Source organism: Thermothelomyces heterothallicus (genome assembly GCF_042370625.1).
Source record: "Thermothelomyces heterothallicus CBS 202.75 unplaced genomic scaffold P884_scaffold_1, whole genome shotgun sequence".
NCBI classification, from domain to species: Eukaryota; Fungi; Ascomycota; class Sordariomycetes; order Sordariales; family Chaetomiaceae; genus Thermothelomyces; species Thermothelomyces heterothallicus.
Window position 1 is genome coordinate 1,703,684 of NW_027192562.1, and position 25,553 is coordinate 1,729,236.

Sequence of the window (25,553 nt, forward strand, 5' to 3'; positions counted from 1 at the left end):
GCTGAGTGTGTTGTAACAGATCCGGATTCCGGGGCCTCCCGAACCGCAGCACAAGCCACCCCGACCCAGCCGCTGGCTGAAATTTGAGTAAGCTTTGTAACTTAAGTGGGATGAAGTGGAGAGCGTTAGCGGCATTTACGCCAAGCCAAGCCAACGGCTTCAGTACTCTTGTGGTACCTACCGCACCCACCTTATGTGCCCTCATATGCGTGTGGACTGAGGTATAGAATAGGTACTCATCAAGGTACCTTCAATGAAGTACCACCCACGTATATTGCCCTTCGGGTCTGGCCGTTGGAGAACTTCTGGAAAGGCTTGACAAGCGGTGGAATCGCCTCAACCCGATTTGAGCCGTTCCCTGCTCTGTCTTCAAGGCCCTCTGAGTCAGTATACGGAGGAGTCATCTAGTGCAAGCCAGTCCGCTCACGGGCTCAACCGGAACTTGCTACCTCTGTAAACTCCCGACTGTGGATTTTGGCGCTCGCTTCTGTTCGTGGACGCCCCATGACATCAGTGAACATCTTCATAAACCCCCACCACGTTCAGACTTTTGTCAACCCTCTTCTGTCTTTTGGTTCTTTCGTTTATTATTATTCTTTTTTTCCCTCAAGATGCATCTTTGGGGACACGGGTAGTTTACACACAGCCTCGGGTTGAATATGTGAATTAGCCTCGTCATATCCAGGAGTTGGTAGCGGAGAGCAGCGTTGACTGAACCGGGATATTAAGCCGCCGATATCACCTTTATCTGCCTCGAAGATGCCCCTTTATGGTCCTAACATGACCTGGTGCCGCCAACTTGTAGGCCGGACAAACGCTCCAACACGATGCTTTAGTATCGCTAAAAGTAAGTACTTTTTCGGCTTCGAACCAAGTGCGTCCGTCTCGTTAACCGATCCCACCAGACAATGGCACACACAAGGAGCGGGTAGTGATCCTTGGCTCAGGTTGGGCAGGGTATGGCTTCGCTCGCACTCTTGACCCAGCCAAGTACGAGCGCATTATCATCTCGCCACGCTCCTACTTTGTCTTTACCCCGTTGCTAGCCTCCACCTCTGTCGGCACCCTCGAGTTTCGCACCATTCTGGAGCCAGTCCGCCGTATCCCGGGGAAGATTGGCTTCTATCAGGGCTGGGCCGACGACATCGACTTTGAACGGAAGATCATTAGTGTTGAGACGAACGCGGCCGAGGAGGCCGCGAGCAAGACGGTCATCCCCGCTCCTTCTCCCTCATCATCATCAGAAACCGGCGGGCCGGGCAAGGCACCCAAGGGCGACCTCATCGAGATCCATTACGACAAGCTTGTGATCGCTTGCGGTGCGTACAGCCAAACCTTTGGCATCGAGGGAGTCCGCGAACATGCACACTTCCTCCGCGACATTGGCGACGCCCGGCGCATCCGCCTTCGCGTCCTCTCCCTCTTTGAGCAGTGCGCCTACCCCCGCGGGTCCGACCACCTCAGCGACGACGACAAGCGCCAGCTCCTCCACTTCGCCATCGTGGGCGGCGGACCGACCGGCATCGAATTCGCCGCCGAGCTCCACGACCTTATCCGCGATGACCTCGCCCCCATCTACCCCGAGCTCGCCCCGCTGGTCAGCATCACGGTCTACGACGTAGCCCCCAAGGTTCTTCCAATGTTCGACCGGGCGCTCGCAAAGTATGCCATGGACACCTTCTCACGACAAAACATCAAGGTCAAGACCGAGCACCATCTCGAGCGCCTCCGCCTGGCCGACGGCGAGCTCGGCCGCCGCCGCGGAGCCCTCAAGATCAAGATCAAGGAGTACGGCGACGAGGAAGTCGGCGCGGGCCTGGTCGTCTGGAGCACAGGCCTCATGGCAAACCCCTTGATCGCCAAGCTCGCCGCCAAGCGGCTTCCCCTCCCGGGTGCCAACCCCTTCAGCACCTCGCCGCCCACAACCCGGCACCTCCTCCGTGACGCCCGCACCGGCGGCATCCTGACCGACGCCTACCTGCGGGCGCGCACGACCGTCAGCACAAGCGAGCCGGGCTCCACCCCGGAGCCGGACAGCGTCCTCGAGGACGTCTACGTCATCGGCGACTGCGCCGTCATGGAGAACGAGCGGACGCTGCCCAAGACGGCGCAGGTGGCCTCGCAGCAGGCGACCTACCTGGCCAAGGCCCTGAACCGCGCTGCCGCGGCCGGCGGCGGGGCGGAGGACAAGCCGTTCCGCTTCCGCAACTGGGGCACGCTGACGTACCTGGGCAGCTGGAAGGCCATCCACCAGAGCCAGGCGGACGAGTTGAAGGGGTGGGTCGCTTGGGTAGTCTGGCGGGGCGCGTACCTGACCAAGAGCATGTCGTGGCGGAATAAACTGTTGGTGCCCATCTATTGGGTCGTGTCGTGGATTTTTGGGAGGGGGATTAGTCGCTTCTGAGTCGAGCCTCCAAGCTGGATGGTAATGGTGATGGTACACTGCCAGATGTCTCGCGGGGTAGTAATGTGCTGTGTGGTTTTTGTGTTTTTGGGGCAGTCAGCAGGCAGCAGGAAGATGGATTCCTGCCCTTTGCATGAGAGACAAAAGCCTTTAGAAGGGAGTGGTTGGAGGTTGGCATCTTTTTTCTCCCCTCACTCCTACTAAAAAAAAAAAAAAAAAAAAAATATTGTTGTACCAAACGATCGGCGAGGTGGCCCTCCTATTGCCAACACTCACAGCACGGTGCTGAGCAGTGATCCTCTCCCCCCCCAAAGAAGGGCGAAGGGTACCCAGAGGCTATGCTGCAGCGCAGCAGCGGGTTCGTGCGTGCGGCAACACCTTATATTGTGCAAATCTGCGGCTGCTCGGATACGACTGCCGCCGGTCGCACCAAAACACAATAAGGAGGCCTGTACCTGTTTCCAAACACAACCACATATCTCCTCCACGCATCACTGCAGTTCGGTCAAGAGACCCTCTGTTTCTTGACCCCAATTTTGGTCGGAACAGCATCGATCTTTGTCTCGAGAAACCTGCCGCCCTGGGCCTCCCGAAGCCAGGCGATTTCGACAGGCGCTACGTGCTCTCGCACATACTCGACGAGCCCTTTGGCTTGCGGGGCATCTTCTCGCAAACCGATGCTGGAGACACGGGGAATCCCTAGTGCTGTGCTCAGCCGGTCCTCGCAAGCCTTGGAGAGACCAACTAGCCTCACGGCCTTATCCGGGGGCTGTGACTGCGCGGCAAGTGCTACCATTTGGGGAAAGTGGCAATGAAACGCGGAAGACTGGCCGGCTCGCGCTACGAAAACGACACTATAAGGTCTGCTGCAACCCTTGGGTTCTGCTTCTTCGCGATTCGGAGTCTCCCTGCCAGACATGGCCTGCAGGGTGCGAGAGATGGCGGAAAGCCCTACATCGACATGGGCAGCCAATTCTGGCGGAGGAGGGACAGTCGACGCTGGTGCTGCGTTTGAGGGCGTCTCCGAGCCTCTGGCTTTCTTGGAGCGCTTCCGTTTCCCTTTCGACGGTGTTATGAATGATCTTCGATAGGCCCCAAGAGGAGATAGCAATCTACTCGGCAAAGCATGTTAGGGGAGGCGGTGACAGACCAAGGGGGACAGGAACCAGACTCACTGGCAAAGAAGTTCTAGGATAGCATCTTGATCTTCCTGGCTTATATGTGGCCTTTCCACACCAGTCAGCATGTAGCCGCGAGACGCAGGTGGATGTTTTAAGTTCAACCGACCATTCAACTGCTGAGTAAGGCGTGTCTAGCGTATGCACAACTCTTTTCCGATCCATTGCAATTCACCCGTCAACGCAAGGCGAAACCTGAACGTCTTTCCAGGAGCGGTCCCTAGAAGGGCGTGCTAAGCTAGTTGTTGTTTTCCGAAAACAGCGGCCGGTTGCTGTGAGGCGTTTAAAGAGTAGAACAATAAATGAAATATCACAATAGAGTTGCTGACTTTGGTGTCCACATTGCTGTCTGTTTGCCGGCCGATGAGCGCAGCTCGTGGCACATGCGAATTCAAGGAACGTGCCCCGAAACGTCCCTTTTGCTGTTTTCTTGTTTGTATCTACGCTCACTAGTCGAGCTGATGCTGATGCGAGTTTAAGGCATGGAACACTGAAGCTGAACGTTGGAAAATCTTTTGATGAAAGAACAATTCAGAGTAACAAGGGTCAGCCGTTTGTGCGCCGCTTCGGCTGCTCCCAGCGGGCCCCGGACCAGGATCCACAATGTCAGCTGGGAGTGAAGATCTGGCGCGCAGCGCGAGCGATAACAACACACCGGGGTACTCCGTAAAGAGCACTGTTCTCTACTTGCTGACCATTCGGCATTACCTCGCGACCGCCGACTAAATTTTTTTTTTAAACTGCTGTTGTTTCCTTGAAAAGACAAGGCAGACAAAGAAAGACACAAAAAATAATTTTGGTTCTATGTCCATTACTGCTCCGTTGCGAATTGTTCTGTTTCCTGTTCCTTCAATATACCAAGCATAGTAGGAACTTTACAAGGTATGGACTGTGTGAGTTGAGAAATACGGCTGATCTCACAACAACTCGGGGAGGTTGACTGAAATATAGGAGCGATAGGAGGTAAGGCCTCGTATTCTGTTATGCAAGGTGTAACGTTATCGATTGAGCTTCCATTGAGGTTGCAAAGCACCTTCTGATATGGGGTTGGGACTGATCGTAGTAGCAGTGACCATTTTTCCTCGGTATGTACATACATACACGTACAAATCATAAGGTAGCTAACGTCCTCTGTACAGTACTCTCTACATTCCTTCGCGGGACCTTTTGAACTGGATTTGAGCGGGGCCTTGGGCTGATTGCAGTCTGACCTTGAATTTACCTTATGCTCCTACTTATGTTATGCTATAAAAGCGACACGAAAAAGAGATGACCCTATATAAACGAGTTGTTTCTCGTATTAGTATGCTGTCTATAATCTCTTTACCTTTAGTATCTGCAGTGTAGGGAGGCGCCCGCATATTTGGCCTGCCCATTTGTTAGGGCTGATACGATCCTGCTGCATGATACAGCAGGAGCTCAATTGAGGCAATGAGGGTTGAACTCCCAAGGCAAAAAGCCCATTTGAAAAGTAAAAAATCCCAAAGTTGACCAGCACATACCATACCTTTCACGACGGCGGCGTCTTTCCGATTTTCCGTCCCGACGCCGCTCCGTTCTTAGTGTAAGGTGCCGAACAATCGTCGACCACAGCTGGCTGCCAAGCTGATGCAACCACACCCTGCCCCGCATTATCGTTTTCGCACGCCCCGCGGCCACGCAGCCCCCTCGTTTCTTTCCGTCATTGCCCTTCAACTCATTGCGGGACCGCGAGCCTGGGCTGACACCAAAGCGACCTCCAAGCCTTAAACGGTAACTTGTACTCGACCAAGGGCGGAGCTGGGGAATACTTTAGGAGGATTATCACATTTCTCCTATACCGACATCAAGGCACTCTCTTCTTGCAGGTAGCTCCTTACCCTATCTATTTGTGCATTGTTGGCTGCTATTACCTAGGTATGTGTTGAGCTTGGAACTTTTTTTTTGTTCGCCCGCAACGCGACAGCCTGTTCCCCTCCCCTCTTTTGCGCCCTTGGGCAGTCTAGCTGCAGAGCACCGAGAGTTGTCTCGCACTTACATCAGAACGGATTACATACCTTTCATTCCGACGACCGAGCTCAACCTGCGCACTCCCCACACCTACGCGTAACCTCCATACCCCGGCAACTCATCGAGGACAGGGGTTCGGGAGGAAGAAACATCAACAAGCGTTAAAGGAGAACAAGAAATGCTGGTGTGCACTGATTCGATTCATTGGCAAGTGGCCGCTTGCTTCTCTTTGTTCGTGCTTGCGGACTCTCTCCGCTGTCGCTGCCCATTTCCCGCCACTTTTCTTGAGCACCGCATAGAGCCGAAGCTCTCCAAACCGGGATTCTAAACTGTAGCTCTGGCTTAGTTGCTAGGCTCTGACCCTTTGTCGCGTTCTGCCTCTTCCCCAGCGCCCCAACCGCTTGCTTGAACCAAGCAGTCACCCCCACCTTATCGGGCATGCACCTATCGCAAAACACCACCACATGCTAACCACTGCGCGATCCAGAAGCTGCCACCGAGCTTCCCTGAGCGGAGCTCATCCGTCTGCGGAGCTAAAGTTGCTTTCCCCAGATTAGCCCTCCTCTGCGCAAGCCCGATGGCTCAAGCTTCGACAGCCGATCCGTCGCGAGAACGTGCTGTCTCCTCCGAGCCTTGCTCGACCCGCCCAAATCCGTTCGACGAAGACGACGACGACAACCTGTCTGCCCGGAAGCGACGTCGCACGTCCTTGACCAGCGATTCTCGGAGCCGGTCGGCCGAGACCTTCGAATCAACTCCGAGCTCCCCCGCAGCGGGCATGTCCGCCCCCGAGCAGAGGAGCGATTCTGCCATGAAGATTGATCCGGACCCTACCATACCCACAACACCGGAACGGCAGCAACTCACCGCTGAGCCCGGTACGGAACCGCGGTCCAGCCGCGTCACGATCAATGTGCGGACGCCATCACAGCAGCCCCTCGAGGCATTACCCCCATCCCCGCCATCGCCCTCCCATAGAGCTCGGAGTGTCACCCCGCCCTCTGCTACATCCCGACCCGATGCCGCGAGAAAAAGCGTGGAGGACCTCGGGACCGACTTGCCGGCTAACGGTATGCTATCCGAGACTCCCTTGTCGTCAAGTTCGGGCAGCGGTAGCCCTCCCATCGAGGTCATCTCCATGACGGGCGAGGATGACGCCGATTTCGATGACGACGAGTCCATCACTATGCTGGACGACTCGGGTCGGTCACTGGAATACGATCCTACCGCCACCTTTCCGTTCCACGACGCCACAGAATCATATCTAGAGACCGTAATCCGGCTATTGCAATACTTGCCGACCCGTAAGCCCAAAGTCATGGCCCCTCCTTGCGTCGTGTGGGTGCCCAGCAAGTGCGCTGACATGCAACGACCCCCAGACGAACAAGTGTCCCGCGCTTTCGTCGAATGGATTGACAAGTATCTCAGTTTTGTCAAGGCCGCCTCCCCCGCTGCAGTTGAGGATTCATACTTTTTGTACCGGGATATGTGGCAAGCTGTGCCCCATTTGGTCCTCCACATGGTCAACCGGAAGTAAGTATACGAGCCGAGGACATGGCCGCAAGTGACGGGATTGACTCGGAATATAGGTCGCCCTATCCTCGGTCCAAGGATCTGCGGCAGGAGATCTTTGCGTTTTACAGGTCCTTTTCACAATTGACGGCCTTCTTCGTCGAGCTCGACCTCCGAATCATCAGGAACCCGTCCTTGTCGGACCAGGCGCGCATTCAGGCGCTCGCCTCACCGCCATATCTTCACGCCCTGGGGTCACTGACGCGCCGAGAAGAGGTGACAATGCACAGCTCCTCGCCGCACCTGCGCAGTGGAGAGGAGGACTGGAGCTATCTCGCCGAGATGTCTGCCGTTATTGACACATTTCAGAACTTCCCGGCCAGTCAAGGAGGCTCCCTTGCAAACATCCGACAGCTGGCCTCGTTTGAACTGCGTCACGTCTCCCAGTTTCCCCGGGTGGTAACTGACCACCTCGGAAACCTATGCCTCGTCGCGGGAAACATCATGAAGTGCGTCTACCATAGGCCACAATATCATGGTCAGCAGATTAGCGAGTCCGCGAAGCGCCTCGTTAGCCGCATGTACTCGGTCTTCACGGCCATGGCCTCTATGCTGTCGGACATCGTCGAGAAAAACTTGAATCAACTATCGCCCGAGGGCGCAGGAAACCTCATCGAGGGAGCCACAGAGATATATCAAACATGTCTCGCTACACCTGGGGTCGTCCCGTCGGAAGTCGTCAATAACCACCTCCAGGATCGGCCGCCCGTTGCAGCACATCTCGCACCAGAGGCAATGGCCTACCATTGGAAGTTTTCGCACTTCGTCAAGCTCATCAAATCCAGTCAGATGCAACTGCGCGTCATGGCCGTGAGTACCATGTGCAGCGATCTGGTGGCTCTGTATCGTAAGACGGCGGAGCCACCAGGTGACGAAGCTCCCTTCGGTCTCCTGCAGTACATTGCCGACTTCCTCCTCAGCACCGGCTTGGTCAACTACGTCTTGGGTCCGACCTGTCATCCGGAAATTACCCTCGAAAGCAGCAACATTATCGGCTTTCTCGTTGTCTCGCACACATATTCCCGGGCCCACACCGACACCTTCTGGCAGACGGTCACGTCGACGCAGGATCCCCGGGTATCTGACGCCCTCATACGCATGATCGGCCGCATTGCCAACCTCTTCCCGCTGGACGCGTTGATCTGTTTTCTTGAAAAGCTTAACACGGTGCCCGTGGAGAACTTTGGCTCAACCATGCGGGAATTCTGCGACCAGGTTCTCAAGCAGATTCTCACCCGCTTCATGGACAGCCTTGTTACCGAGTCTATACCCTTTGACCTCTTCATCCGCCTCATCCGCCAGTCCTCCGTGTTCGGGCCGCAGTCCCCGGTTGCGTATCCCGACATCCAGCAATTTGCGATCCAAAAACTCGACAGTATACTGGGTCATGGGCCCGGCCAAGATGGACGCTGGAACATCTTCCGCGACTGCTTAAGCGACATCGCTAATCCATCCCCGTCTACGATAGGGAGCCTCTGGGTACTCAAGATGACGAGCCGTTTTCAGTATGGCAGGGATCTGCACGAGCTGACGTCCGAGCATGACCTGACCAGGCTCCTAATCGATGAGCTTGCCGCAGCGGTTCCCGCAACGAAGTCTGCAGGTTTCTCGACCACTATCAGCGGGCCTCAGAATGCACCTCGGAAGGAGCTGCTCATGTCAATCATTTACCAAGAGCCCGCTTCTCTCACGAAAGACCTTGGGCCGAAGCTCTGGAGTCTGCTTGTCGGCCCAGAAGCGGCATGTCAGGAGGATCGAGATGCCGCGTGGCAGATTCTGACGCTGGCCATGAAACGGAGCGCGGGCGAGAACCCCTTCACATCAACTTGCTTTTCAGAGTACCTCCCGACCCTGCACCCCAAATATTTCTGTCATGGGACTCTCGATTTTGTCCGCGAGGGCGTGATGCCACTGGTGAACGACCCTACCAGTATCGTCCTGGACGACGATGAGAATCCCAACCACTCTGGGATTGAGATGCTGTGGCGGCTTGCTCTTACTGCACCGACAGGAACAGTTGAGCAAAGGGCCATTCACACGTTAGTCAACGACGTGTACATTGAGAGCCGTTCCATCCAGTCATTCTCGCACTACCGGGCTCGGAAAGTGCATCTCGCCCTCGTTGACCGTTGCCTTCGCCAGCTGTCTTCGGCAGCCGCAAAGTTGAGAGCCTTTGCTAATGGCGTTGCTGGCGGAAGGGATGACTCCATGGAAATAGTTGCCACGGATGAGCAAGTTCAAGAGCAGGAGCTATTGTTCGTCCGCTCGCTGGCGGTCCTGAGAGAGTTCCACCAACTCCATCAGTCCAGGCCGGAGTTCTCCGCACCGGACATGAGATCGCTCCTTCTCGAGTCCCCGAAGGATATTGAAGGGGAACCAGCAGAACTGAAGTACCAGTCATTTGATGGGGACAAGCAAACCACCGTCATGCCCCTGAAGATCGGCAAGCGGAACACGGCTGCGTCGCTGCTTGCGAGTCTGCGGGAAGCGACGGGTTTCAACAGCTACCGTATTTACTACCGTGGGAGGCCATTTGTTCCCCAAGAGAGCGACATCTGCAAATCCCTTGAGGACCTTCAGATTCACAACGGCATCATCCTCGTCAAGAAGGAGCCTGAGGCTCCCGTCCCCCCAAGAGTTCCCCAGGGCGCATCTCCCGTGGAGATTGAGATCCTGAGCCATTTTGACGAACTCTGGGAGTATCTTTCAATGGAGGAAAAGCTCGCTCGCGAGGTAGGGTCCTTTGTCCATGCCCACGTCCACTTTGCTGACCCGTGACTCTGTAGATATATGGTTTTTTGGTCAAGCTCCCGGCCGATGACAAACTTTTGGAAACCATCGGTGACCCTTCTGTCTCCTACAAGGACACATTTCCCCTGGGACAACCATTCAAATCACTCTACGCCGTTAACGCTCTCCAGGAATATCTCGACAGTTGTCGACCGGGCTCTCCTGCTTCAGATGAAAGGAGGAGTCACGAACGAGACGAGGCTTCTGGTTCACGTTCAGCTCCCTTGCTTCGGTCCCTTTCCCTTGTTGTCCGAGCAATCTCAGATCCCGAGATCGTCTCTCATTGTTCGAATCGGGAGCTCCAGATTGAGCTGAGCTCTGCTCTTGTCTCGTTGCTCGCTTCTCTTCTCAGAGGTATTCTCTCTTCTGATCTTGGTTTGCTGTGTACTGCTGACACACGACATTCAGATCCGGAGCTTCCGGCCTCCGCCGCTCGATTCCTGGACGCGCCGCTTTTGGATCGCCTCCTAGCCATCCTATCGATGGCTACCCCAGCGGACTCCCCGAAGAGTGCCACCAAACATATTGCCCTCTGTCTGCAGAGCATCTTGGAGTCTTGCTGCACAAGCAGCGACTTCATGACGGCGTTCTCCACCCATTCAGATGTTCCACGGATCATCGGCGATCTTCTTCTCAACGACCCACGGGAGACAGTCAGGCAAACGACTGCAATGCTCCTCCGGGAAAAGTCAGGCACAGCTGCAGAGGGTGAAAGGTATGGCACACTTATGCTATCGCCCTGATTCTTATAGCATCTGACGTGCCTTGGCCAGATATTCCAACAAAGAATCCGCAACGATTGCGAAATTTCGAGACTTCTTTTGGCCCTTAGTCTCCCAGCTTGTCGGGCCAGCGATTTCCAAGACGGATAACTCGACGGAGATCCTTGAACTATGTTTTGACATGCTCCAGACCCTGGAAGAGACGCATCCAGGGTCCTCCGACCTCGAGCAGCTCTCCCATCACTGGTTAAACCTGCTTCTCAACTACACCACATCCGAGGTGCGTGACAGGCGTTCTATACCTCGCCATGCATGATATCTAACCATGTTCGATCAGGATCTCACCAGGCCCGCCGAGCCTGATGTGGTTGCGGCCGGCCTTGTTCGGCTCCTGCACACCATCATATGTAGGAGAGGCGAACAAGTCGGCCGGGGTGTGCTTCCAAGACGGTGAGCATCTGTGACGGTCATCTATTACCGAACTGGTGCAAATGGACTAACCGTTCTCAGGGGGCTTGCGCGAAGGATCTTTTGGAAACACCTCTTCCCGCCTCGTGAGGAGTACGAGAAGGCATTCGGGCCGGGTCGGCCAATTGCTTGTCCCCAGACTCGGGGTTGGCTTATGGAAATCATCTTCACAATGGTCAAAGACGACCCCACCGAATTCATGTGGCTTCTCGAGGACATGGATGACTTGGTCCCGGTCTTTCCCAACCAAGAAGGTGTGTAACGCCACTGGTAATGCGACGATTGGGAAACTAATTGGCCTCCCAGGGGATGTCTATGCGTACGAGTTGCCTCAACAATTCGAGAGGTCAAAAGCCATTAGAGCGCCGTGCGGCTACCCTGGCGTTCGAAACTTGTCCAACACCTGCTACTTCAACTCGCTGTTGACGCAGCTATTCATGAACGTCGATTTTCGCGAGTTCATGCTTGGGGCGACCGTCCAAGACCGGCAATACAGCCAAAATCTGCTTTTCCAGACTCAGAAGTTATTCGCCTTTTTGCAAGACAGCGTCCGGCCCTTCATTAACCCTGAGGAGTGCGTTGGGAGCATCAAGACATACGAGGACACACAAATAGACGTCGTCATTCAAATGGACGTTGACGAGTTCTACAATCTGCTGTTTGACCGCTGGGAGGGACAGTTCCTGACCAGTGATGAGAAGAGCCGGTTCCGTTCCTTTTACGGTGGCCAACTGGTTCAGCAAGTTCGCTCTCAAGAGTGCGAGCATGTTTCTGAGAGGCTCGAGCCCTTTTCGGCTATTCAGTGCGATATCAAGGGGAAGAGCTCGTTGCAAGAGAGCCTGCAGGCCTATGTCGATGGTGAAATCATGGAAGGCGGTACGTCTTTGAACTTCTGCAAAACAATGTCCTTTCCGGATAACTGACAAGGTGCAGATAACAAGTACAAATGTTCTACCTGCGATCGTCACGTTGACGCCTTCAAGAGGTTCGTAATCAGATTGTCTCGCATACCATCTTCCAGGTGCTCACCACCGAGTAAAACAGGGCATGTCTCAAGGATGTCCCAGACAATCTTATCTTTCACCTGAAGCGCTTTGACTTCAACCTCAGAACCATGCAGCGGAGCAAGATCAACGACTACTTCTCTTTCCCGGACAAGATCGACATGCGGCCGTACACTATCGAACATCTGAGCAACCCTAACCAAGAACAGCTGGAGGACATTTTTGAACTAGTCGGCGTCCTCGTCCATACCGGAACTGCCGAATCGGGCCACTATTATTCCTACATCCGGGAGCGCCCAACCCTCGGCGACACGCAGACGTGGGTCGAATTCAACGACGAGACGGTCACCCCATGGGACCCGGCGTCAATGGCGAACTCTTGCTTCGGGGGCCCGGATTACCAGTCTCAGTTCCAGTCAGGCAACACAGTCTTTGAGAAGCAGTACAGTGCCTACATGCTGTTTTACCAGAGGTCGTCGTCTCTCGCCAAGAGGCAGGAGAGCCTGCCGCGTCTGGGGCGCCCGGCCCCTTTCCGCGTGAAGATGCCCGAGGACATAGAGGAATTCATCCACGATGAGAACGCCTGGCTGCTCAGGAGACATTGTCTGTTCGATCCTTCCCAGATCCAGTTTGTGTGCTTGGCTCTCTTCCAGCTGAAGAGCCTATATCCAAATGGATGCTCACCAGACCATGCTCTGGAAACACAAGCGATCGCGATGGCTCTGAGTCACCTGGATCAAGTGGCGTCACGAACAAAGGATGTTCCGGACTTCTACAACCTTCTCACCCGCATCCAGGTCATGTGTGACAGTTGCGCTCACTGCAGCGTCGCCGTCCACGACTATTTCAGCAGATACACCTTCGCTTTTCGCATGCTGGTGCAGAGAAACGTCGACGAGGAGGTGCGACAGGCCACAGCCAACTTTATGATTCAGGTGCTTCGGTTGATCAAGGAACGAGTCCCGGCGCAATATGGTATTCCGTCTCCGGAAGAAGATGGCGAATCGGATGCAGAAGAAGTCGACGGGCGGCAATCCGTCATCGCGGGGGTGTTGCGCATCATCGAGCACCTGTGGCAGGGTTTCCACATGAACTTGCGTTCATGGCACGAAGTATTCGACTTTATGCTGTCCTTCGTCAAGCTGGGTCGCCACGAGCTGGCGGCTTTCTTGCAGCACCCACATTTCCTCAAGTGGCTGATATGGATTGTGTGGGCAGATACCCAGGCAGAGCCGTTCCTCTCTCCGCAGTTTGTCAAGATGGTTGCCGTGGTCTCTAGGCGAATGCCCAACCGGCCTCCATCGTACGAAACTATCATCGCGCTGCTGGATTACATACTTGCAAACACGCGGCTGCCGACCAACGTCGAAGGGAATCTCCCGACCGCGGGTGCCGTGGAGCCTGGCGAGGCCAAGACTGATTCAGACCAGCTGTTTGAGATTGGGTTCGACGAGGCCAGCATCATCTATCGAATGGGGCCCCGTACAGTCCCGGTCAACATATTTGTGGACAGGCTGATTACGATTGCGCAGAACCCTGCGTCGACCAATTCGATCGTCGCAAACCTGATGAAGCAGAATCGCCAGATGGAGAATGCAATCTATCGCACCCTACTCTTCCGGATTTCGGGACAGCTAGGCCACCCGGTCTCGCCATACTTGCGTGTGGCCGGGATGGTTTTTTGTCGCAACGCGAGCGACGCAGCCCTGATCAACAACCTGATCAAGCACGTCTCCCAACAGTGCATGTCGCTGCAAAATGCTGAGGGCAAAGCTTTCTTGGATTTTATGAGAGAGACTTTTGACGGCCCGCGGCCGAGATCCGGGGAAACGCGACATCAAATCATCATGACGAGCCTCGATAGGCTTCCAGACTGGGCGCCCGGCCTGCTGGGCTACTTTGACACTTCGGTCATTGACGGGACGGAGGTCTTCTTGCAGGACAAGCTATTTCAATACCGCACTATCCGCCCTCCTACCGGAGAAGAGACGGGCCAGGCAGGGGAACTGGCCGAGAAGATGAGGGTGACAGCAAGGGCACTGGGGTTTAGGTGCCTGCACTATCTGCACGAAAACTACGTCCTCCGCAACGCCGAGGTGACGGAGCGCGCCGTCGCTGGCCTGCAGAGGGTTATCAAGAACTGCAGCAGGTACTTCAACCTGAAGGAGCCAGCGGAGGATGACGAGGCAGCAGAGTTTGTGCAGCTCAACCAGAGTAAGTACTGACGCGGAAGCAAACGCCATGTCGCTCATGATGATGTTGACGATGGAGTAGGTATCTTCGATTCGCTAGCCGGGCTTTTGGTCGTCGACGAGCTAGAGGAAGAAGGTTCAGGAATGTATTATAGCGACGACTCGAGCGTCGCGTCGAGCAACACGGCTGGCTGATGCTAGGGTCATGCTGGCGGATTTGGCGAGAACACCACGTGCGAGGTGCGAAGCAGGCGAAGGAGGAAGTCATTGGGAAACAATCAGGGGTAATGGATCATGATGCAACGAGACCATGACAATGACTGCACAGTGGCTGAGCAGCCGACAAGCTGTGTCAGAAAAGGGGAACGATTCTTACGGGTATGCGTTGGATGCAGCAATATAACGGCACGAAACGGGAAGAGTGTCATATGCTCACTTTGAAGGAGCAGCGGCGTCAAGGAGGTTGACTTCAGGGATGGACATGAGACACCGAGCATTCACGACCTTTTTTTTTTCTTTCCGGAACTACCAGGATGGGTGGGACAGGGAGGCCTTCGCATCTGGGGGCCAGGGAAATCTTGGGCAGATAGAGAAAGAGAGAGTTTGTGAGGGAGAGAGGAAGGAAAGGTTCAAGGACCGACCTGGGTCGGAGCGGCGCCAGTGCCATTGTATTGTTTATTTAGATGAAGTCTGATAGAGGATCAGCTGCCGGGCAAGAGAGGCGTGACTAGGGCTAGGATTTGTCTTTCTTTGTCGCGGGGTTCTGGCATCGATTTCTGCGTCTCTTTCTCATCGAATCCCGGGGTGAGATGCGAGACGAGGTGCTCAGTAGTAGAGGGCCATCACCGGGCAGCATGCTACCTGACAGGGCTTACATAAGTCGCCCATGACAGCAGAGCTGATCTCCCGAAAATAGGATGGCAAGCCGGGCTACGGATCGAGCACCTCAGACAAGAAAGCATGCATGTATCCATCCATCTACTCTGTATCTGTTCAGGCGGTTTGCTCTCAGGGACCAGGAGGCAGGCCGCCGATCGGATTTCGAACAAAGTTCACACACGGGGCGGCCAATCATTGGAGAGGACGGCGTTGGAACTCAAAAATAGCAAGACTCTTGGAACTGTCGTGGTGTTGTTGGCTCCAGGGAGCTCGTCGACTTGAAATGCCAGTTTAGGCGCCGACCTTCTGATTGGCTGGCTTGTCGATATGCGAGGGGGACGCGCGACCTTGGGTCAAGAGTCAAGGGGTTGGGCGGTTAGTGTAAAATAAACCCCGGAACCCTGGTCCCGGGTCTCTCTCAAAGACCCACTCGAGCCGACCTGTCATCGCATGCGGGGTAGCAGAGCAACACGTAGTTAACTAATCCGCACACTAACCTTTGCCGATCCAGGGGTTCTTCCAGTTCTTTTTTTGGATGGATGGAGAGCTTGTCACATCCAACTAACGTTATCGGGTTTTTACATGTTTCTGTTGTCCTTTTTTTTTTTTCTTTTGGCTGTCTGATATGTGTATGGTCGCATCCTGGATGGTGCACGGGCTCAATGGCAAAGCGCAACACGGAGAATTGACCGCGGAGAGGTGCTCCCACACCCACATCAATTGCAGGAAGGAATGCGTTGTGCAATGCAGTGTACAGAGTAACTACCAGATTTCAAGTCGAGCTGCCCAGGTCGACGCGGTCAAAGCAGCCAATGGGATGCCGCCAATGCGCGCGGGGGACCTGCGCGGGCAGGTCGACCACCCAGAGGCCTCGCCTTGCCGACGAGACCCCTGTCGGATGCGAAGCTACTGCAGTGACTTTCGTTTCCCGAGTGTGTGGTGTGTGTGTGCACAACTCGCGTGGTTGGCACGGTGAGCCATGGCAGGCCGTTTTGGCGGTTGGCCTCTTGGCAGTTGGCCGTTTGCCCATTGCCCCTGCGTGCCCATGCTCTCGGGCAATGGGCAATGGAGGGCGTCATGCACGTTGTGTGATGTGTGATGAGGCCACCGACCACTTACTTTGCTACCGCAGTACAGGAGGATGGAAGGAGGTAGCCGAGTTACACTAATGCCCGTGACGACATGCTATTTTATTTTTGGGCAACCTTGGAGACCAGTCCGCTGGACGGGAAGCGATGGATGGCTGCGTGATTCAGCCCTGAAACGCAAGGCAACGTGGGAGGTGAGAAAGAAGGGTGCCTTGTTGTTTCGTCTTTAAATGTTGTTTTCTTCTTCTTTTTTTTTTTTGTGGTGCTCTTTCATCGTCACGGCCGTTAACCGCCCGATCTTTTTTTAATTTGATACCCGGACCCGGTCACTACCACATTAGTGTAGTGTGTGGTATGCACCTAGGTATGTATGTATGTACATACATAGATACATATGTACATACATGCACGCATAGGTACCTTACTTACTCTACACTACGGGAGCTTGTTGTTTTCGTTCTTTGTTTGGAACCATTGCTTGCAGGTTCTTCCCCACTCCCGACCGCATTGCCGGATCGGGTCTCTGAAACGCGGCCTCGAGTGTGCAGGAACCTTCTTTTAAAGCCTGCATGTTTGTCTCGGTCTCCTCCTCGTTCCCCATCTTTTCAGCCAAAACCGCGGCTGAGGTGCTTTCTCGACTTGTTCGCCCAGCACATCGCAACGGGGCTAACCCAGACGTCGGCTGCTGCTGTTGCTGCTGCTGCTGCTGCTGCTGCTGCTGCTGACCATCGAGGCGTCTTCGGATTCATCACTCGTCATCGCCAACTTCTTTCTCTCCCCTCTCCCTCTGTTTTCTTGCGGGGTATCTCGCAGCACATCCGTCCTTCGATCTCGCAACCGTTCGTGGGCCGGGCAACCGCCGAACCGCCAACATGACGTTCCCTACATACCTCCGGGGCCGCATCTCCTCGCCCCTCGAAGCCGGTCCCTCCATCGTCGACGACCACCATCTGCCCAGCCAAGTCAACGAGGCGCTTGAATATGCCTCGAAGCGGCTGGGAAGGAAAGCATCACATATCACCCTCCTTGTCGTCCGCCGGGACTACCAGCTCCCTACCTCGCCTACTCCTTCTCTAATATACACTCCGCCGGGTTCGCTCCCCGTGTCGACTACCGCCGCCAGCACCCCGTCCAAGCCGTCCTTCCCGGCCTCCTCGAGGATCGAGGCGCTCAAGCAGCTCGTCCGCTCACACAGCTCGGTGGAAGGGCAAATACGAGAGAGGACAGTCCACGTTCGCCTGGACAGGTTTCGCAACGGAACCGCCTCGCCCGCCTTCAGCGAGGCCTCGGCCTTCTCGGCCTCCACAGTTTCCTCCTCCACCGACTCGACATTCAGCCACAGGATACGACAGCCAGGAAGCCCGACGCCATACGGAAGCGTCCCCGTGACACCGGCCACTCCGTTTACCGTCATGTCGTCGCTGTCGGGTACGGACGGGACCAGTCCCCTCTCGCGGGCGGGGACACAGACCTCGACCCAATTCGGCCTCCGACTCGCCTACGCCCACCCTCCGAGCCCACGTGAAGAGAAAGCTCTCGCGGGGGCACTCGAGAAGGCGGCCAGGAAGTTCAAGCTAGCGTGAGTGCAAGACCGAACCATTGATGACCAGACGGCGGCACCAACACTAAGTCGCAAATCCGGACACAGTCCTAATTGGCTCCCACAAGCGGTCCATCCTTCGACGCTTGGCCTGCCAGCGGACCTAGTCCTGAACTCGACCGCTCAGAACGAGCCCCTTTTCGAGTCTGACCACCTCGCGCTCCTGTCGCTCGACCACCTGTACACCTTCCGGACCGCCCTGCAAGCATACGCCCGCGCCAGGCTCGCGTGCCGCCTCGAAGACGCCGTCGACGAACTGCGCCGCCTGTTCCTCGCCAACGGCCGCCGCGCGCTCCGCAAGAGCGCCCTGCTGGCCGCCTACCGCTGGCTCGACCCCCTCGACGACGCCGCTCTGGCCGATGTCTGCCGCATGTACGAGCGGGCATACGGCGGCGTCGAGAGGGAGAGCGGAGTCGAGAACGACGTCGACCCGGCCCCGGGTTGGCCGCTGCCCGAGAGCGCGAGGGGACCCGGGGCTATCGAGCAGCGGACGGCGGCGCGAGGACCGGACAGAGTCACGAGTCCTCCACGACGGCGAGAGCCAGAGCCAGAGCCAGAGCCAGAGCCAGAGCCAGAGACGAGAACCCGGACTCTTGATTTGGCCGAGGCCCTGGACAAGGAAGTCCTCCTCTCCACCGCCGACCTCCATCCGGATGACCAGTCCGAGCTGGACGAGGTCGAAGCCTGGTACCGCGAGATCCAACTGCAACAGCAGAACGCCGACAGGCCCCCCACGGTCGAGATCCACCCCTTACGCTCCAACCCGCCCACGACGACCACGACCACGACCACGACCCCGCCGGTGGCCGAGGTCCGCCCGCCCCCTCCCTCAACGCCGCCCCCGCCGCCACCAACATCAGCAACCTACCGGGACCGGCCCTGGCACGAGCCAGAGGAACCCAGCCTTTCGGAGATGCTCCGCACCACGCCCAAGCTCCGCCCGGCCCCGCCGGGCCGCTCCCTCGCGCTGAAGTTGCAGACGACGTTTGACAAACCGGCCAAGGGGGGCGGCGGCGTGGCGGGGGGCAAGAGGCAGCAGCAGCAGCCCCATGCCGAGAAGGGCGGCGGGGAAGGGGAACAAGGGCAAGTAGCCGGAGAAGGAGGACCACAGCAAAGAAGAGAAGAAGAAGAGGAGGAGGAGGAGGAGGAGGAGGAACTGACGGCGCGCCCGCGCAGCGCCATCAAGTCGTTTGCCAGCGCGCGGTGGACGACAACGACGACGACGACGGACGCCAACAACTGCGCCAACGGCGGCATGTCCATCGACGAGATGCTGCACGGCACCGTAGGGGGGGGCTGCGGGACGGGGCAGCGCCCGCCGTCCTCGTCCTCGTCGTCGTTATCGCCCGTGGAGAGGATCGGGCCGATGACGCCCAACGGGTACGACGACATCTCGCCCATCACGCGGGGCGAATGGGGGTTCCTGATGTTTGGGAAGGGCAAGACGGCGCGGGTGGAGACGTGCTAGCTTTTGTTCCCTTTTTGGACCGGGTTACCTTTGTGTCAGACTGAGGCAAGAAGAGAAAGTTGGGGGGGGGGGGGGGGGGGGGGGGGGGGGGGAGAAGGGCATCTTCTTGAGTGTATATATCTTAATGAGCACATAGCTATCGTATATATGTCCAGACCTTTGCGTCATTGGAGGATTGCGTCAAAGGCGGCGCACGATATCAAAACAACAGATACAAACTCCATCCATCCAAGATTGGCATCCAACATTAGGTATCCATTTCGAACCCCTCTCCCTCAGCCACCCCCAACCCCAAAAAAAAAAAAAAAAAAACCCCTTCTTCTTTCGGGACCGGCCCGATTTGGGACCGGCCCGATTTGGGATCCTCCCACGCCCCCCACAAACTCCTCAACACAACAAGAGCTCGAGCTCGATCTGTGGAAATTGGAAGGGTGGGAGAACAGTAATAATCTTCACCACCCGTACCGCCCCGCCGCGTCCCTCTGGTTCGCCTTGGCCCGCGCGAAGCTCTCCTCGAGCGCCTCCCGGTTGCTCTGCGCCATGTTGACCACCTGCCGGAGGTTGTGCTTGCCGGGCGCGATGGACCGGACCGGATTGTACGCCAGCCGGGCGCCCGCGCCCGACTGCCGCAGCTCCTCGTTGTGCGCGTACTCGCGCTCCATGTCGAAGCTGATCACCTTTGCGTTGTTGTGGTTGTTGTTGGAGGAGGAAGAGGAGGAGGAGGAGCGGCCAAAGAGCTCGCGCCGCGCCGCGGGGGATAGGGTGGAGGCTAGTGACGAGAGGGCGTCGTCCTGTGCTGGTTGCTGGGGCGGCGGTTGTCGTTGTCGTTGTTGTTGTTGTTGTTGGTAGTGGTGGTGCTGGTAGGTTGGGTAAGCGGCGGTTACGTCGCTTTCGGCTTCTTCTTCACCTTCACCTCCGTTTTCGGCTGAGGTGAAGAAGAGAGGTTCGTAAGTACCCATGGAGTCGGTTGTGGTGGGCGCGGCAGACGCGGCTTCGTCATCGTCGTCGCCTATTGAGAAGAGAGAAATCTTCTTCTTCTGCGGGGGCGCTGTGTTTGACGTTGCAGCTGGTGTGCTCGTCGTAGGGCCGTTGGAAGGGGCTGCCGCTCCGCCTGGTGATGGGCTAGCTCCAGCAGCAGCCGCATCTCTCTTCTTGTTCTTGGCCGGCACCTTCTTCCTGGCGACCGAGAGAGGCTTGAACATGAGCGGTTCGCCAACGAGCTTCACCTCCTCTTCTGGTTTTTGACCCTCGGGTATTGACGGGCCCGGCTGAGCTTTCGAATTCGTTGCAGGTACGTTTACCCCAGAGGGCGCGGCCCCGTCTCCATCGAGCTCGACCGTTCCTTCTTCTTCACCGCCGCCCCTGACAAATGCTGGCTCGGCACCTGTCCGCAGATGCACACCGGGGGCGGGCGCAGAACCTGTTTTCTTCGGCGCAGCAGTTGCGCCGGTCTTCTTGGGAGGTGGGAGAAATGAGCCGAGGCTGCTGAATCTGCTGCCGCCGCTGACCTTTGCGCGCTTCGCTGGAGGCTGATCATCGTCGGCATCAGCGTCGGTGGCAGCGCCCGCAGCTGGCAAGTTGACGACAATCTTGCCGGTGCCAGACGAACGGTCGAGGAGTTTCTGAAAGGGTTTCTTTGTCGGGGGCGCAGCAAAGGTCGGAGTAGGTTTCTGCTGCACCGTCTCGGTCTCGGATTCCGAGTCGGAGTAGTCGACCAGGCCCATGATTGTAATCGTTCACAGGTAGTATTGAAAGGTGTCGTGATGAATTCAACCGGCTGTAGCAAGGAGCGAAATGAGATGCGTGCGGAAAGGGCCAGGTGCTAAAGACATGATAGAGATGCGCGATGCAGCAGGGATCTTGATGGGGCTTAGATAGGATAGGAGTGCCGCGTTCGTAGGGAAAAGTACTCCCCACGTACCGATAATGTTCATGCTGCAAAATGATATCCCTAGAACGGGAACATAAAGTAGGAACAAATTCTTGAATACTACGTTGTATACATGATTGTTTTGTATCGCATGGTTTCTAATGCTTTATATCTCGTTTCGTTAAGACGTTATAGTTTTTCCCAAGCACGGTACTCGGCTGATACTGTTGTACGATTCTGGTCCCGCTTGCTCTTGCCCGGCTCTCTCATTTCAAACAACAGCAGTGGCGGGAATTCATCCCGAGACCCCACACCAGCGCCGCTTCCCTCTCGCTGACCTGCACTTTCAACACGAGACGGTAATCGTGGGGTTTGTCATGTTTAGTTCAACTTTGGGATGCCTTGCTGATTGATCAGCCCATCCACATCAGTTGACCGCATGAAACAGAGCTCTCCACATCTTTGTCCGCGACCGTGACAGCGAGTTCAGCTTCGTTCAGCCTCGTTCCCTTGCTTTTGCGCCTTCAATCGGATGATCCCTGAGCTCAATATCGGCCGCAGATCGACTTCGCTAGTTCGGGCGGTTGCTGTCATTTCCAAGCCGCAGACAGGACACTTTACTCACACTTCCATTCCACAACAATCACCATTCGCAACGGCTACTATTTCTCTCTGCGCGATATTGCGCTCGCGCTTGACAGGCGTAAGGGGGCAGCATGTCGGTGATCCAACTTGAGGAGTATGTACAGGGCCCTGTGTCCCTCTCTATGCGAAACTACAAAGTGCTGACCATCTCTAGCCTGGTCCTGTACCAACTGCGGACGAGCTATCTGAGTGATGTCGCCGACGGCGTCGGCGAACGTCTGTTCACCCTCAATGAGGGCTTTCTCAACTCGGCCCCGTTCAAGGCTGCCGGGTGGCGACCCAATCCGGGCCTCATCAAGCGGACTCATTCCCCACCTATCCCAACGGCGGTCGCCTCGGAGTACTTTCAGGCTCCTCGGCGCGCCGGGCTGACTCTCGAAGATGAAGGGGAAGAGGGCGGCATGTTCTCCGGTAGCGTGGCCGAGACCGTCGGTCCCGGCATGGCAACGAAGCGGCGCCGGCGCCGGGAACACATGGAGGAGGATGATAGCAGCGAGCTCAGCGACGAGAGCGATGAGGAGCCTGAACAGCGCGCCGCGCACCAGATCAAGTTTGCCAAGATGCCCGTGAGGCATCGCGCCGGGTCCTCGCCGATTCAGTCATCCAACCTACGCCAAACGACCAACGCGTCTTCCCCCCGTCCGGCCGCTAGGAGAGGGTCGCAGTCGGCCCTCGAGGCCGTCAAGGAGAGAGCACGGCGCGATACCGTTACGAGCAGCGAGGTGTCGTCGGAAAATGAGTTTGACGCCTCGGCCTACCACAAGCACAGGGAGGCCGCGCGGGCCGCCGCCACCCGTGCTGCAAAGCTAAGCGTCAAGTCGAACACGGAGCCTGCCGAGGTAGCGGAGCGCCGGAAGAGCGACCTTCTCGAAGAGGAAGATGACGATTCGGATGCGTCAGACATGTCGTCGGCGCTGATAGAAAGCATCGACTCGGCATCGATCCTGGATGCCGTCAAGAATCCATTAAACACGTCCCCAAGACACCAAGTGGTCGGCACACCGCCCCGGGAGTTCACACGAAGGTCTACGATACGAAAGTCGGCCATGCCTGCTCCTCTGCATATTCCCGTCGGAGAGCTGCCGCCGCCGCGGCCCATGAGCACCATCCGGCCGTTGAGCATGGTGCAACCCAAGAGCTTGCTCTCGGCCGCGCTGAAGGCAAAGAAGACGAAACCAGCGCTCCCCTTCGACAGCTTTGCCTCGCTCTCGGGCCAGGGCGACCCGAATCCCATCATGCTCCGGATCTACGCGCCTTTCTCCAGTGCGCCTTCGCGCCCCTTTGAAGTCCTGATCCGGCGAACCGTACATCAAGGGGAGGGCGGCGACAGGCCCGTCACGGTTGCCGACCTCATCGGCCTGAGCCTCTGGCGTTATAACGAGGAGAAGCGGGAACCGCCGCTCCCCAGCGATAAGCTGAACGTCAACTGGTGGACCCTACGCATGGTCGAGGAGGACGGCGAGATCGACGATGACTTCCCGCCCCTCGAACGCAAGAAGCCGCTCACGTCGTTTACCACAGTCAACAACAAGGCCAACCGGGCCCGCTCAAACTCGCGGGTCTACGACATCTTCGGGCTGGTGCCGGCCTCGCCCGAGGAGTTCGAGGAAAACAAGCGCAGCACGCCCCAGTTCGAGCAAGAGGAAGCCGGCGAGGAGGAGGACAAGGATCTGACGCCCCGGAACACCCCAAGACCGGACGCTGGAATGCATCCACCTCCGGACCGGCCCCGAGAGAACCCGCTCCTCAACACGGCCTACCGCGCGAACACGACAATGTTTGCCGATGTTCCGCAGTCGACCCAGCCGACGAACGTGTCCTCGCGCGGGGAGAAGAGGCTGTTGCGGATCCACATCCATTCATCCGACGTTGCCCCGGGGCAGATGATCACGCTCGATGTGAGCACCGACACTTGGTTGGCCGAGGTTCTCGACATTGCCTGCCGGAAGCGGCAGCTGGACAAGGCCAACCACGTCTTGAAGCTTCCGAGCTCCGGGACAGTCGTCCTACTCGACCGGACGGTCGCGTCACTGGGCAACGTCACCGACTTGGATCTCTACAGGCGCCGCTTCGCCACCGACGGCCCCCTGATGACCGGGTCCCTGAGCAGCTCTTCGCCCAGGCCGCACCTGTTCAGCGACAACTCCAGCTGGACCAAGGGCAAGAAGTCGAAGCTCATGGGGACGCACCCGCTGGCGAAGGAGGTAGCGAAGCAGGAAGAGCTCGGGGTGGCGACCAACTACAAAAAGTACACCGTCTGGCGGAAGCAGCCGATGCGGCTGCTGTCGGAAAAGTTATTCGCTATCGATGGCGAGTATGTGCACATCATGCCTGCATCGGGCGGCAAGCTGGCCGAGGGGGACGGCAAATCAACCACGGTCCACTTCAGCAACGTGGTGGGCTGCAAGGTTTCGCGTAAGCACCCGACAAACTTCAAGGTATGTGCAAACAGCAGCTCCCTCAGGACACCCTCGGCTGGTTGGCTCACTGGGGGGGAACAACAGCTGGTGGTGTACAAATCGACCGAGAGCAAGAGATATGACTTCGTAACGAGCAGTGCCGAGTACGCAGCAGAGATCGTTGCCGAGCTCAAGAAGGGCATCTCACCGTACCGAGAGGTTTGAGGCTTCGTATGGCATCAGATGCGTCCCCTCTACGGACCATTCATTGTATTAAACCAACTTATTTGCACCTGCCACACTGGCTAGTCGAACTCTTCTTTCCCCAACACTCTTCACAGCGCGGCCACCAATGATGCACCGGAAGACGAGTGGCGAGCAAACGACGCAAGCAGAAATTATGCCATATACATCGAGCGGGCTTGGTGATGACATCATGCCACAGCAGCCGGAATCCACAGTCCCACGGCCTGCGGCTCTCTCCAGTGGAGTGACATCCGATTGACAAAGGTGGCGAAAATGCTGTGTGTGGGCTCCAGAACTGTTGCTTCCACTGTAAAAAGTGGGATTTCCATAGACGACAGCAACACCACTCCATATTTGTCCACAACAGCAACCCACTGTGACGGGCATCTATTCTTTCTGTGACTCGATTCCAGGCAACGGGCTTCGTAATTCGATCGGTCCTAGGCACGCCAGAAGCCCGTGTGTCTAGGAAAGGAGTAGCTTGGGTTGGGGGGGGGGGGGGGGGGGGGGGGGGGGGGGGGGGGGGGGGGGGGGGGGGGGGGGGGGGGGGGGGGGGGAGGGTCCGTAAGCGTGCGATTTCGCAGTTCACTACATCCACGAAAGCCATTACAAGTGGTACATACAGCATCCTGCTGCGGTTGATCGTGGCTTACCATCTTCCAGGTCACCATGGGCTTTCCCCGGAAGGACCGGATAAATGAAGTTTTCCGCTCCGGGCCGGCGCGACTGTCCCGTTTTCCAAGTTTAGAGCCAACGGCTCCACGCAATGATGCCATCGAAGGGCTGGGAACAAGGCTAGCCTGCCCGCATAATCAGCCGCAAGCAAGCTATTCGCGGGGTATCCTGATACGAAGTCAAGGCCTCCGACGCAACGCTGCTGCGCACTGTGACGGGCTGCGGCAGCACACTAGACAGCCTCTCACTTGGACAAGCCCCCTCGGGTGACGTTGACACCGGCCGGCCGCATATCCGATCGTGGCCGTTCTGGCTGAGCACTTGGGTGCGGAACAGGGCAGGATGGGCGCTCTGCCATTTCTGG

The 25,553-nt window shown here is 56.9% G+C and overlaps 6 protein-coding genes across 6 annotated transcripts; 4 read left to right on the forward strand and 2 right to left on the reverse strand.

The window, feature by feature from the left end:
- Positions 1 to 780: 780 nt before the first annotated feature.
- Positions 781 to 2,404, forward strand: P884DRAFT_295925 (pyridine nucleotide-disulfide oxidoreductase-domain-containing protein; the record flags this gene model as incomplete). Its single annotated transcript, XM_069444372.1, has 2 exons — positions 781 to 847; positions 906 to 2,404. The coding sequence occupies 2 exons, from the start codon at positions 781 to 783 to the stop codon at positions 2,402 to 2,404; spliced, it is 1,566 nt and encodes a 521-aa protein (XP_069301821.1).
- Positions 2,405 to 2,909: 505 nt separating this feature from the next.
- On the reverse strand, positions 2,910 to 3,747 carry P884DRAFT_189804 (uncharacterized protein; the record flags this gene model as incomplete). The annotated part of the gene is made up of 3 exons (XM_069437468.1): positions 2,910 to 3,519; positions 3,580 to 3,630; positions 3,692 to 3,747. The coding sequence occupies 3 exons, from the start codon at positions 3,745 to 3,747 to the stop codon at positions 2,910 to 2,912; spliced, it is 717 nt and encodes a 238-aa protein (XP_069301822.1).
- A 2,401-nt stretch (positions 3,748 to 6,148) lies between these two features.
- Positions 6,149 to 14,514, forward strand: P884DRAFT_274126 (uncharacterized protein; the record flags this gene model as incomplete). The annotated part of the gene is made up of 12 exons (XM_069442676.1): positions 6,149 to 6,875; positions 6,951 to 7,104; positions 7,161 to 9,876; positions 9,930 to 10,287; positions 10,342 to 10,648; positions 10,707 to 10,935; positions 10,993 to 11,105; positions 11,166 to 11,377; positions 11,430 to 11,999; positions 12,057 to 12,108; positions 12,168 to 14,341; positions 14,402 to 14,514. 12 exons carry the CDS (start codon positions 6,149 to 6,151, stop codon positions 14,512 to 14,514), a joined length of 7,725 nt encoding a protein of 2,574 aa, XP_069301823.1.
- Positions 14,515 to 17,158: 2,644 nt separating this feature from the next.
- Positions 17,159 to 19,354, forward strand: P884DRAFT_274127 (uncharacterized protein; the record flags this gene model as incomplete). The annotated part of the gene is made up of 2 exons (XM_069442677.1): positions 17,159 to 17,865; positions 17,935 to 19,354. The coding sequence occupies 2 exons, from the start codon at positions 17,159 to 17,161 to the stop codon at positions 19,352 to 19,354; spliced, it is 2,127 nt and encodes a 708-aa protein (XP_069301824.1).
- Positions 19,355 to 19,666: 312 nt separating this feature from the next.
- P884DRAFT_253680 (mitotic checkpoint regulator, MAD2B-interacting-domain-containing protein) lies at positions 19,667 to 21,119 on the reverse strand. Its single transcript, XM_069440823.1, has one exon. It carries the CDS (start codon positions 21,076 to 21,078, stop codon positions 19,807 to 19,809), a length of 1,272 nt encoding a protein of 423 aa, XP_069301825.1. The 5' UTR covers positions 21,079 to 21,119; the 3' UTR covers positions 19,667 to 19,806.
- An 821-nt stretch (positions 21,120 to 21,940) lies between these two features.
- P884DRAFT_295929 (stress-activated map kinase interacting protein 1-domain-containing protein) lies at positions 21,941 to 24,493 on the forward strand (the record flags this gene model as incomplete). Its single annotated transcript, XM_069444373.1, has 3 exons — positions 21,941 to 21,963; positions 22,024 to 24,307; positions 24,374 to 24,493. The coding sequence occupies 3 exons, from the start codon at positions 21,941 to 21,943 to the stop codon at positions 24,491 to 24,493; spliced, it is 2,427 nt and encodes an 808-aa protein (XP_069301826.1).
- Positions 24,494 to 25,553: the final 1,060 nt, after the last annotated feature.

Coding starts and splice junctions, on each gene's coding strand:
- P884DRAFT_253680 (XM_069440823.1), bottom strand. CDS start 21,078: ATGGGCCTGGTCGACTACTCCGACTCGGAATCCGAGACCGAGACGGTG.